The 10,630-nt window shown below is 39.4% G+C and overlaps 1 protein-coding gene across 1 annotated transcript; it reads right to left on the bottom strand.

Annotated features, from left to right (window-relative positions):
- Nucleotides 1-835: 835 nt before the first annotated feature.
- Nucleotides 836-9,707, bottom strand: zmp:0000000662 (RING finger protein 145). The gene is given in 12 exon segments (XM_034858677.1): nt 836-1,162; nt 1,165-2,053; nt 4,117-4,473; nt 5,286-5,433; nt 5,577-5,759; nt 6,264-6,404; nt 6,502-6,677; nt 7,147-7,388; nt 7,542-7,633; nt 8,246-8,354; nt 8,952-9,218; nt 9,431-9,707. Coding segments are annotated over 11 exon segments (2,568 nt in total). The 5' UTR covers nt 9,121-9,218; nt 9,431-9,707; the 3' UTR covers nt 836-1,100.
- Nucleotides 9,708-10,630: the final 923 nt, after the last annotated feature.

The raw sequence follows: 10,630 nt of genomic DNA, 5'->3' as shown, positions 1-10,630 counted from the left end.
GTAACATCCCAGCATAGGTACACAGTATACAGTGTAACATCCCAGCATAGGTACACAGTATACAGTGTAACATCCCAGCATAGCTACACAGTATACACGTGCTACATCCCAGCATAGGTACACAGCACACAGTATACAGTGTAACATCCCAGCATAGGTACACAGTATACAGTGTAACATCCCAGCATAGGTACACAGTATACAGTGTAACATCCCAGTGTACACAGTATATAGTGTAACATCCCAGCATAGGTACACAGTATACAGTGTAACATCCCAGCATAGGTACACAGTATACAGTGTAACATCCCAGTGTACGGGATGTATGTTTGGTATCTATACAAGTTTTATATGTTCATTGATAAATATCAACATCGGTAAAGATATTAAAAAGAAAATACTCAGAATGTTACTATGTGTTAGGTAGGACATATATATACCTTACTGTAGATACCTGTGAAATAACAATGATGCAGAATGCTTTATTATCTCACAATCAACATGTCAGACAAAGAGAATTCTGTTTAAAATGTATAAACCTGGCACACAATGTTAGGCTCACCTGTCATGATTTGTTTAAGAAAAAAAAACTACAGTAAAACAATAAAATAATACTATTAATACTGGGAGACAGATTACCTTTGCAGAACAAAAGGCTGATTCATGAATAACTTGATGATGCTGAAGCTTTCACAAAAAATCAATGCATACAAAACAAATGAATTAAATGCAATTTCCTTCACTAAGTAATCATCTTTATTTGTAACCTGCTAGAATTTGGTAAATATTGAAGCAAGATAATTGCTTTATAGTAACACACTATGAATTATAATAAATATCTTTCTTTTCTTTTTTTACAGTTTCTTTACAGTCGTACAATAAGGGAATCAGTTTAACCCAACACAATTTAGTCTCTATATTCATTCAGAGGCATGTTATTTGCTAAACTGAAGCACATCCAATACAATGTCTGGTAAAAGACATTTTCTGATTGGTTCACAGAGAGAAGGCAAATGGGTTGATTTCCATAGGAATGGGGGGTGGGGTGGGGGATTCGGGGGGTCATCCTTTCACACTGTCAAGGCACTGATGCAGGGCAATCAGTTGCTGTTGTCTGTGCTTGTGCAAGAGAAGGATGCCTCGGAGGACAGCCGAGGAATGACACAGTTTCAACCTCTCTGAGCCCATCCAGGTCCAAGTGTGAATATGTGTTGTTTCCTTTCTGATTCGGAGGATCGTCAATGCAGTCTAAGAGTCCTGAGTTTTTATTACATGATTGGACAGACGGGCTATCGACAAGGCTCACACCAGATGCCTCATGTTTTTTGTTTGATTCTGGTGAATCAAAGCTGTTCCAGGATTCAGATGTCCCTTCACAGCTGTCATGTTTCATGTCATGTTTCATGTCGTGTTCATCACCATCAGCCTTCTGTGCCACTCTAGGAGAGAAAGTACTGATGTCTTCAAGTTCTGCTCCAGTAGAGTCCGATTGGCTCTCCACTGTGCACTCATTCAAAGATGATGGCAACGGTGAGTCCTTGCCACTCTCCTCCCCTTTGTTGTCCATGTTAAGTGGAGACTTTTTACCCAGCGGCACATGGGAACTAAAATTACCCCCTGAAGAGCAGCTGGACACTGGGCTGACAAATCCAACAAAGTCTCCACTAGAGCTGAAACAAAGACCTTGGACTGCTTCACTGTTATTTTCAGGGGGTTTGTCTTTATCTTCACACCCACAATCTCCATCCTCAAAGCTTTTAGTCTCCTCCGGCTCCTCGGTGGGATCAGGAGTCATGGCATCGCTCTGAGTTTCTTGGGCCGTGCCGTTGTCCTGGTTCTGATCTCCCTCTTGTGCAGCCAGATTGGGGCCCGTGTCTCTCTGAATTGGAGTCGGAGCAGCCGGAGTGTCGCCTGAAGCTGGGCTCTGACCGGTCAGGGTGGGTCGGACCGTTTGGTGGCACATGGGGCAGGTCTCCTGCACATACAGCCACTTGCGGAGGCAGTTGCCATGGAAGAAATGTCCGCAGTACGTAATCACAGCAGAGCTCATTTCCTGTGAGGAGAGACATTTTTTTATTTTATTCCACATTCAGAAATGAACATTCTGTTAACACATTTCAATGAACAAAGAATTAAAAACAATACACTGAGACATGGAACACGTCCCAGAGCCAAAACACAGAGAGGAAAGCTTGGAGGGAGGGAGACAAAACAACACATGTAGAACCAGACAGAGACAAACACCTACACGAACAGACATGGGATCAATCACATGCGCAGGTTGAGGTAAAGTGTCCAGGGTCTTTTTCCGGCGCCCCGTGTATGCGCGAGGAGAGACATGATCGACTAAAAAAATTACCTATAGACCAGTGTTTCTGATAACACGATTACATTATTTGTTTTTTTTCCTAAACCATGGCTGATGGCCAAATAACCTACATATATAGTAAATTGTTGTTATTGGCCTTTTATCTTGTTCAATTATAAGTTTTGTCATAGTATTCTTCTATTATGTATTCATTATAGTACTGTATTACTGCAGTCAGCAGCACACTTTATAATATTATTATGTATATATTGTAATTGTACTTAGTCCTATTAGACTGTTCAAGAATCAGTCATGAAACTTTACAGGTGTGTTATTGAGATGAAAATGAAGTTTAAAGATGGGTGTGGGTCAAGCAAGGGCGCCCCAGAAGTAGGGGGGCAGGAACTCGGATGGTCATAGTCTCTAGTTTTATTTTTATTTTTCTCTTTAATTAATTTGAAAGCTTCGTTCATCTGTTTCCTTACCTCTCAGCCTGTCTCTGTGCTGCTGTAATGGGGATTTAAATGGCAAGGATCACAGCTTCTCTGCAGAGCAAGATTCTGTAGCTGCTTTCTAGACTATTAACTATCGGTGTCAACAACAAGGGAGATAAAAACATGAACCTGTTTTAACATCAAATGGGACATACATGCATTGTTTCTGAACAGTGCGATGAGAGGTGGAGCTAAACTTGAAAGACAGAAACAACATGCTTAATGTTAACAGTCTGCCACATGAATTCAGAGCGGGGCGATGCTTAACTAAAACTCTATACTAATGTGATGAGATTTTTGGTATGACTACATGGTTATAATTGGGACAACGGGACAACTCAGACAGTAAGCAAACATTTGTAAAATGTATATTACGAAACAATCAATCAATCTGACAAATATGGGTGATATAATTATGACACTAAAACTACAACAATCTGAAAGGTGCGATATATAATATATTTACTCTATTTAATCAAACGTTTTACCACAATGTGTCATCAGATATAAAGGAAACATGCTAAGTTGAAATGATATGTCTTCTAACAACAATGCCAAAGCCAGTATTCTCTCCTTTTGAAATTTCCATTCCGTGACAGAATATCTGTTTTTTGTTTGGGCCAGTGTGTTGGTATCAACTGCCTATTTGCATAAGCAGAGACAAGGTTGAATAGACACATTGGAGACAGCTTTGAACCTAAAAGGACACCAAGTTGACAAATTTCCTCCTAACGGGTAAGCGTTGAGCTTTATTCATTTATATCACGGCTAATGTAGGGATTGTCATTTCATTTCATTTCAACATTCATGTGCTCTCACTAGATTATATAGAGTACTCAAGTTAGTTACTGGAAAAAAGTTGTTTAGACAGCCAGTGAAGTGATCCTTACTGGTGCTCCTGACGTGCTAATATACGCTAACTGCTAAAGTAGGAGCCATGACATATGCCAGAAACGGCAAGTTAGACTTCCTCATGATAGAAACATTTAATTTTAACTTTAGCAAAACGCCAAGTAGCCTGAAGGGTTGGACTGGGACACAGCGTTCTCTACGGGACGTTTTGCAATGTAAGTAACGTTATGTTATGTAATGTATGTTGTGGGTAATGTTACCATTGCCAGCTTCAAGGTTATGATATACAGTAAGATGATTCCCACTTTTTTTATAACCTGCAACATAAGTGGTATGTCTGGCAATGCGAGACTAGCATCATGCTAACACTGAAATTGTGTGACCTTTGGTTTAGCGTTCTCAACCTGGCAACTCACAGGAACTTCAACGCTGGGGAGGAGGGGCCGGGGGAATGCCACTCACCTGAAAGCAGATGGAACAGACGTCGTTGTGCTGCTGCAGCTGTCGAGCCGTGGCTCTGGGGAGGGAGTTGATCTTCTTTGCCGCTTCCTGTCGGAGCAGGAAGCTCCTCCAGCCAGACTGAGCTCGGAGCCAAACGTTGAAGTAAGAGTGGATGATAATGACGGAGGCGCCCATCCAGCTCCACTCGCCGAAAAGTGACTCCCAGGTGCCGTACGCCACCACGCAGAGCGCCACCACAAACTCCAGCACCCTGCTGACGGCGTTCACCCAGTAGATCACCTCGTCCAGGCTCTCGATTGGGTCGCTGCGGAACAGCTCCACCATGAAGAGGGAGTAGATCAGCATAGTGCCTGTAACCTGGACAAACATCACACACACTTTCATTTAGAATGTTACAAATAACCTACGTTATAATGGAGGTTATGTGACTAACAAGGTTTAATACAAGGATCTTTTGTTTTACTTCACAGGGGCTTTACAGAGAACTTGTATGTGAGTATAACATCTTTTATATTATTGTAATAGCATACTGTACATTTTTTGTTTGCAGGGTGTTCATTGCTACTGCCACAGTGTCTTATTTGATACAACCACTGTGGGGCGCCAAAGAATAATCAACATCTACAATGGTCTAGACAGACAGACAGACAGACACACACACACACACTTTATTGATCCCCAAGGGGAAGCATAACCATGGAAGCATAAATACTATGGTTATTATCAATATACATACAAATAACTGAAACACTGGCTCTTTTATTGAATGAAATGCCACTGATTGAGTATTTGAAGTATGTCAATCAAGCTGCTCACATTCAAGAAGTTGCCATTAATTAAACAGAAAAGTTGTCAACCATATCTGATTGAATATGTCTGTCAAGTGGGTACTTTTGTCAGAAATTAATGAATAAAGATGTCAATAATGTCAAATTGGTGTCAAAATTTAAATGTGGGCAATTCAAAACATCAAGCATGTGACTAAAGTAACGTATTTAATGCCATAGTTACTTTATCAGTTGCAGGTTTGATACTTATTTGACCTAAATAAGTTGTAATGGAAGTTTAATTTAATGTCATTATTATATTTAGCCAAACAAAGTCTCAAACAAAAAGTAATCCAGCTTCCTGTCTTCAACATCTCAAAAGAAATCAGTGTAAAGCCCTACCTGAAGGGAGGTCAGCATGCAGCTAGACACCAGTATAAGGAGCCAGAAGTCCATGTGGAAGAACTGGGAGATTTTATAAGCCATGAAGACAGGGAAAACCAGAAGAAGCAGACACATGCTGAGGCCACGGAAGTGTTTCCACACACTCCTAGAAGCACAGGAGAAAGGAAAAGAACAACCCAAATTCCTCAGAAAACTTTGGAGAAAAAAAACAAAACATTTTGTGCTTGGCGCATATTTTCAGTCCTGAATCTCGCCACTAGAAATGATTTCCACTGTTGTTGCTTTCACCTGTTGCGGGACGCCCCCAGGGCCAGAATAACTGGATCTGTTATTTCAATCATTGACTGCAGGGTTGAAGTCACCACGATGAAGAGGATGATGCTGAGGAGGAAGGTGCGCTGCAGTGCCTGCATATCTAACAGGCCCGTCTGGAGAGCAAGCAGGAGCAGAGTGACGCCCTCGGTCACACCTCTGAAGACAAGGAGGGTAAAGAATTAGAAACTGGACTTTAACTTCCTGTTGTTGTTTTTTTTCCACATGGTTTCATCACTTCAAACCCAACTCTCTTCATGGAAGTTAATGAACTAAAAAACAAAAAAGGCTCCTGCAAACCTTTTTTCATTTTTGTCTGCGCCAAACCCCAAACTGTGCACCAGCTTCATCACTTTATCTTATAATGTTTTTTATCACTGTTTTACCCTCTGGAACATCTGTGTACCCACATTATATTTGTTTATATATGCAGGACGGCATAATATTATATATATTTATTTGTTTTTTTTAAAACTAGATTAGTTTAGATTTGCTAGTCGATTAAGGTAAATCTACTCTATCTAAGATAAGTCAATAAACAACCTGACAGATAATTAATCAACAACTATTGTTTAAAATTAATTAATGAGGTAATTTTGGAACATTAGAGGAAGAAGTTAAGTTAATTTGTGACGTAGTAAAACACTGGAGACAACATCTCACCTGTGCATGACGTTGTCATTCTGAACCCCTGCATAACCTCCCAGGTAGAACTTGCATAGGTTGAGCAGTCCGAGAGCGAGATAGGACACCACGAAGGTCAGACCCAGAAGAGAGTACGGTGTGGCACAGCATTCAGAGACACTGTAGGGTTCAAGAAATGTAGCAAAGAAAACCCCAAATTAAAAACCAAATACAACCTGTGTAACGCTGAATGATACTCCACATAATCACATCCCACCTGGTGAGCAGGAAGAACATGATTCCCTGATGGCCTGCAGAGGCGTGGCCAGACATGGTGTCAGAGCACAGCTGGACGATGAACAGAACAAACCAAAAGACACTGAAGAGCACTGGGACGGCAAACTGGTTCCACAGAGAGATTCCCACAGCCAGAAGTCTGTACAGTTCGATCACCTGAGGGACAGGAAACCAGTGAGGGGACAAACACAACGCAGTCAACAAAAAGTCATTACAGATACTAAAAAAGTAAAAAAACAGCATAATGAATACAATATGCTGCTAAAACACACAAAAACATTTCTGAGTAATACAATAAACTCATAGAAAACAAGTATAAAAAATAACATTGCTTTATTTATACTTGAAAAGCCACAACATATTTGATAGCTGCCTTTAATAGATATTTCTACAAGTGAAGTATAGTAAGATGGAGATTTCTAAACAGTTAAAAGGGTAGGAATAAAATGGAAAAATAAGTTAACAATCAAGAGTAATGCTACTCTACAACAGACAAAATATCTTAATAACTTTGGTCGATTGATGTTTTTTTGGAAACTCTTTTCAAATATTCAGAGCATAGGCATCTAAAACAGGATGCATGGTGAACATGCTTTAATATAAATACATCTCAGAATAAGAGTACCTCCAGCTGCAGAAACTCTGAATAGGCAGCCTTTGCAAGGCGATATGGCACAAAGACATGCGAGAGGAGGAACACGGCGATTCCCGCTCCAGTCAGTACCATGGACAAAGTGTTGACAGTTAACAGAGTGGTGTGATGTGCAGCGCAGAGTCTGGCCAGCAGGGGGAGCATGTGAGCAGAGAACAACCACACCTTTCTGGTCTTCATCAGGAAAGCACATAGCGTGCTGAGAATGATCTGACCTGAACAGAAAATAACTTTAGGGCGATTATAAAGCTTGGGCTTGGAGAAGACCGTATGACATGCAACCTTCAAAAACAAAACAGTTTATGAATATGAATCTAATTGAGCCTAAATGCTTTGTTTTTACATGTAACTTTGGTTTCGGGACTCACTAGTCATTGCAGAGACAAATCTGTTGAAGGCCAGAAAGTCGAGGTACACTGCTCCTTCAAACCCGTACTGCAGCTCCTCACGAACATAATCCCTGTAAAACAAACAGAACAAAAAAAATGAAATTATTATAATTATATGATATGTCTCTTGTAAAGTACAGTACAATTTGATGGTTGCAGTTAGTAGACAGGTCATTAAAATTACACACAGCAACACAACATTTTCCAAGGTGTTGTTTTACGCTGCAGTTTGCTAATATTATCTTGTTTTTAGTTCTTGTCCTTACTCAGAGGTACTTTGATTTTATTATCAGCTCTGGGTATTTAAATAACATTAATAGATGAATGTAATACCTAAACAATTTGATACATCAATAAATACATGAACTCAATGCACAGACTTTTGAGAAGAAACTATTTAAATCTAAATTAAGTCATTTGTTTGTTGCTTTCCAAATAGGTCAATTCAGGTCTCTTTATAGCAACAAGCCTGAAGCCTTTAAAGAAACCACTGGTTGTTCTCACATTACAACTCATGAAACAGTACTCTGTCTTCTCAAATGAAATATCAGGCTGAAAGAAACTGGATACAAAGAGGGGGGGCACTGCAGCCAAGGTTTGTCAGGGTCAAAAACTGATCCTGTAACAATAAATCTGGGAAGCCCAGTAGTAGTAGTAGTAGTAGTAGTAGTAGGGCATCTCACTTAGAAATCTGATGCCCCATGTATAGGAGCATGGCAGCGAGGATGTGGAGGTAGAGCATCACAATGTGTCTCAATGGCAGAACCAACACCACCACATTTATCAGATGACCTGGAAGGCAAATGGAAAATGCTCGTGTTATGTTTTCTGTGTTTGATGAAGCCAAAGGAGGGAAGATACTAGTAGACATTCTTTGAAAAGTAGAAACCATACACACTAGAAATGCACACAAAGTGGAATTACATCCAACTCTTGCCATCAGATATACTATATTTTTCAATTAAATTATTGAATGTCTTAATAACAATATTGGCAAAGTTGAATTGACTTATCAGGCTGACTAAGCTGTCAATTACACAACTTAAACTTTGTCCACCAGTTTTTTAAGGCTTTGGCTTTAACTAAAGGATTTTGTATTATTAATAATTAACATGTAGTTTTATCAACATAGTAAATGTACTTTTAAAAATATTCCACAGCCCCAAGTGATGTCCAACAATGATCCGCTGCTAATAGTTGATGATTCATTTTTGTTGAATAACTAATCGATTAATTGTCTAATAGTTGCAGCTCAAGTCATGGCTAAGTCGAGTAAAAGTCCACATATTTAGTCTGTAGTTTTTGATTTAACGATATGTTCTATGTTATGCCTGTTTAACTCTGTGCATGTGGGTACAATTTCTATTATTTTATCATATGCATACTTACCAATGTAGTACATGTTCCAGATGACATATTTGTATTTGAAAAGCATGTCTTCATTTTTGGCTTTGATGTGCTCCGTTAAACCTTCTATGTCACATTTGTACAGCAGGTCCAGCACCAGTATACTCGGTACCCTGAGGGCAACGTTGGCCAACTCTTCCAGACGAGGCATCTTTAAAAAAAACTACTTTCGGGGGGATGTGAGCAGAGTGCGCGTGTGTCACATACTGTTAGCTAACCGTCTCACTGCTTGGCTCGTCTTCTTGTCATCTGAAAAAACACATACAACTTCATGTTAGACGCTCAAGGACCTCCTCCATGAGCAACCAGGCCATTATTTAGCTGTGATTTCCCCCTTTAGCGTCAAATTTAGGCCACCAGCCAACGCAAGAGGTGTGCACAAGTTAGCTTGAGAATTAGGACATCGCAATCACAATGATTTCAACTAGCTAGTGTGTGTACAGTGACAGTAGTTTGCTTACTTTGCACGGTGACAGACATCAAAGCCGAATAGCCATTTGCTAGCTAGTTGTTGCTGCTGCTGTCGGTAAGCTTTCACAGAGACAAGCAACATGTTTTCATAGCACCAAGGGCAAAAATATGTCACTGTTTCTGTAACTTCCGCTTGTCAAAGATAGGTAGAAACAGCCGGCAAGAATTTTTTTTAATTAAATAGCGGAAATTATACGATAAGAGGGTAAGTAAAGACACTTCAATGCAATGTTATGATTCCATTCGCTTGCGTGGCCATTTCCAATGTACACGTCATGTCGAAGTGCACCAATCGGGTTTAGGTATTCTCGATTTCAAAATAAAAGTCATGCTTTTGGATACTTTTGTTTCTACTACCACTCTTACTAATACTAGTAATATGCAGTTTTAGGATGCACGTGTTAGCAACATGATGTAACTTAGACTTTTACTTTATTATCACTCTATTGTTACTTTAAATGTTGCATTCATATAATTGTACTTACTGTTTTACTACCTGTTTCCATAGGCTATATTTTTTATTATTATTTGTCATTACACAGTCCTCAAAGCACTGCACAACTGCAGTCTCCACACAAATTATCTCATAATATAATATAATCCTGTTATTCCAAACAAAGACATTTTAAAGAGAAATTCCCAGAAGAAGCGTTTGACTGACTTTTTAGGATAATGACATTTGGCTACAAAGTGCAGATGCACTGTTATCATTGCAGTTTCTTAGAAAAAGAGATGGCTAATATAAAGAAAGTACATTTCCTGACTGTGTGGGAGGGAAGGTGCCTGGCTCTCTACTCTCTCTTGTTATCTGCATGTAGAAGGAAGTTGGTTCTCATGTAGTTCATGTTTGATTCAAACACAGATATCATCACCTAAAAGTCAGTATTTTACACTTCTTTTAATCTCTTAAACTCTTTAGTTGATGAAGTTTATATAATGGCCCTAGCAAAGGAAAGTATACCACAACATAAATGAACATATATTTTCCTCCCAAAAATCCAGACACTAGCCCTACAGTGTTGCACATCATTTATTTGATTAGTATCAGAGCTGTGACGTTAATGTGGTCATGTGTTTGATATTTCATGGCCTCGACTGAACTGAATTGAAATTAAATAATTTGTTCTGCCTCTTTTACTTTTAGGTATAATTACTGACATTAAATTGGTTTGGAGCAGCAGTTTGAAATG

Source organism: Etheostoma cragini, chromosome 20 (assembly GCF_013103735.1).
Source record: "Etheostoma cragini isolate CJK2018 chromosome 20, CSU_Ecrag_1.0, whole genome shotgun sequence".
Classification (NCBI taxonomy): domain Eukaryota; kingdom Metazoa; phylum Chordata; class Actinopteri; order Perciformes; family Percidae; genus Etheostoma; species Etheostoma cragini.
Note: the sequence above shows the minus strand (reverse complement) of the source record. Positions and strands in the feature narration are given on the sequence as shown.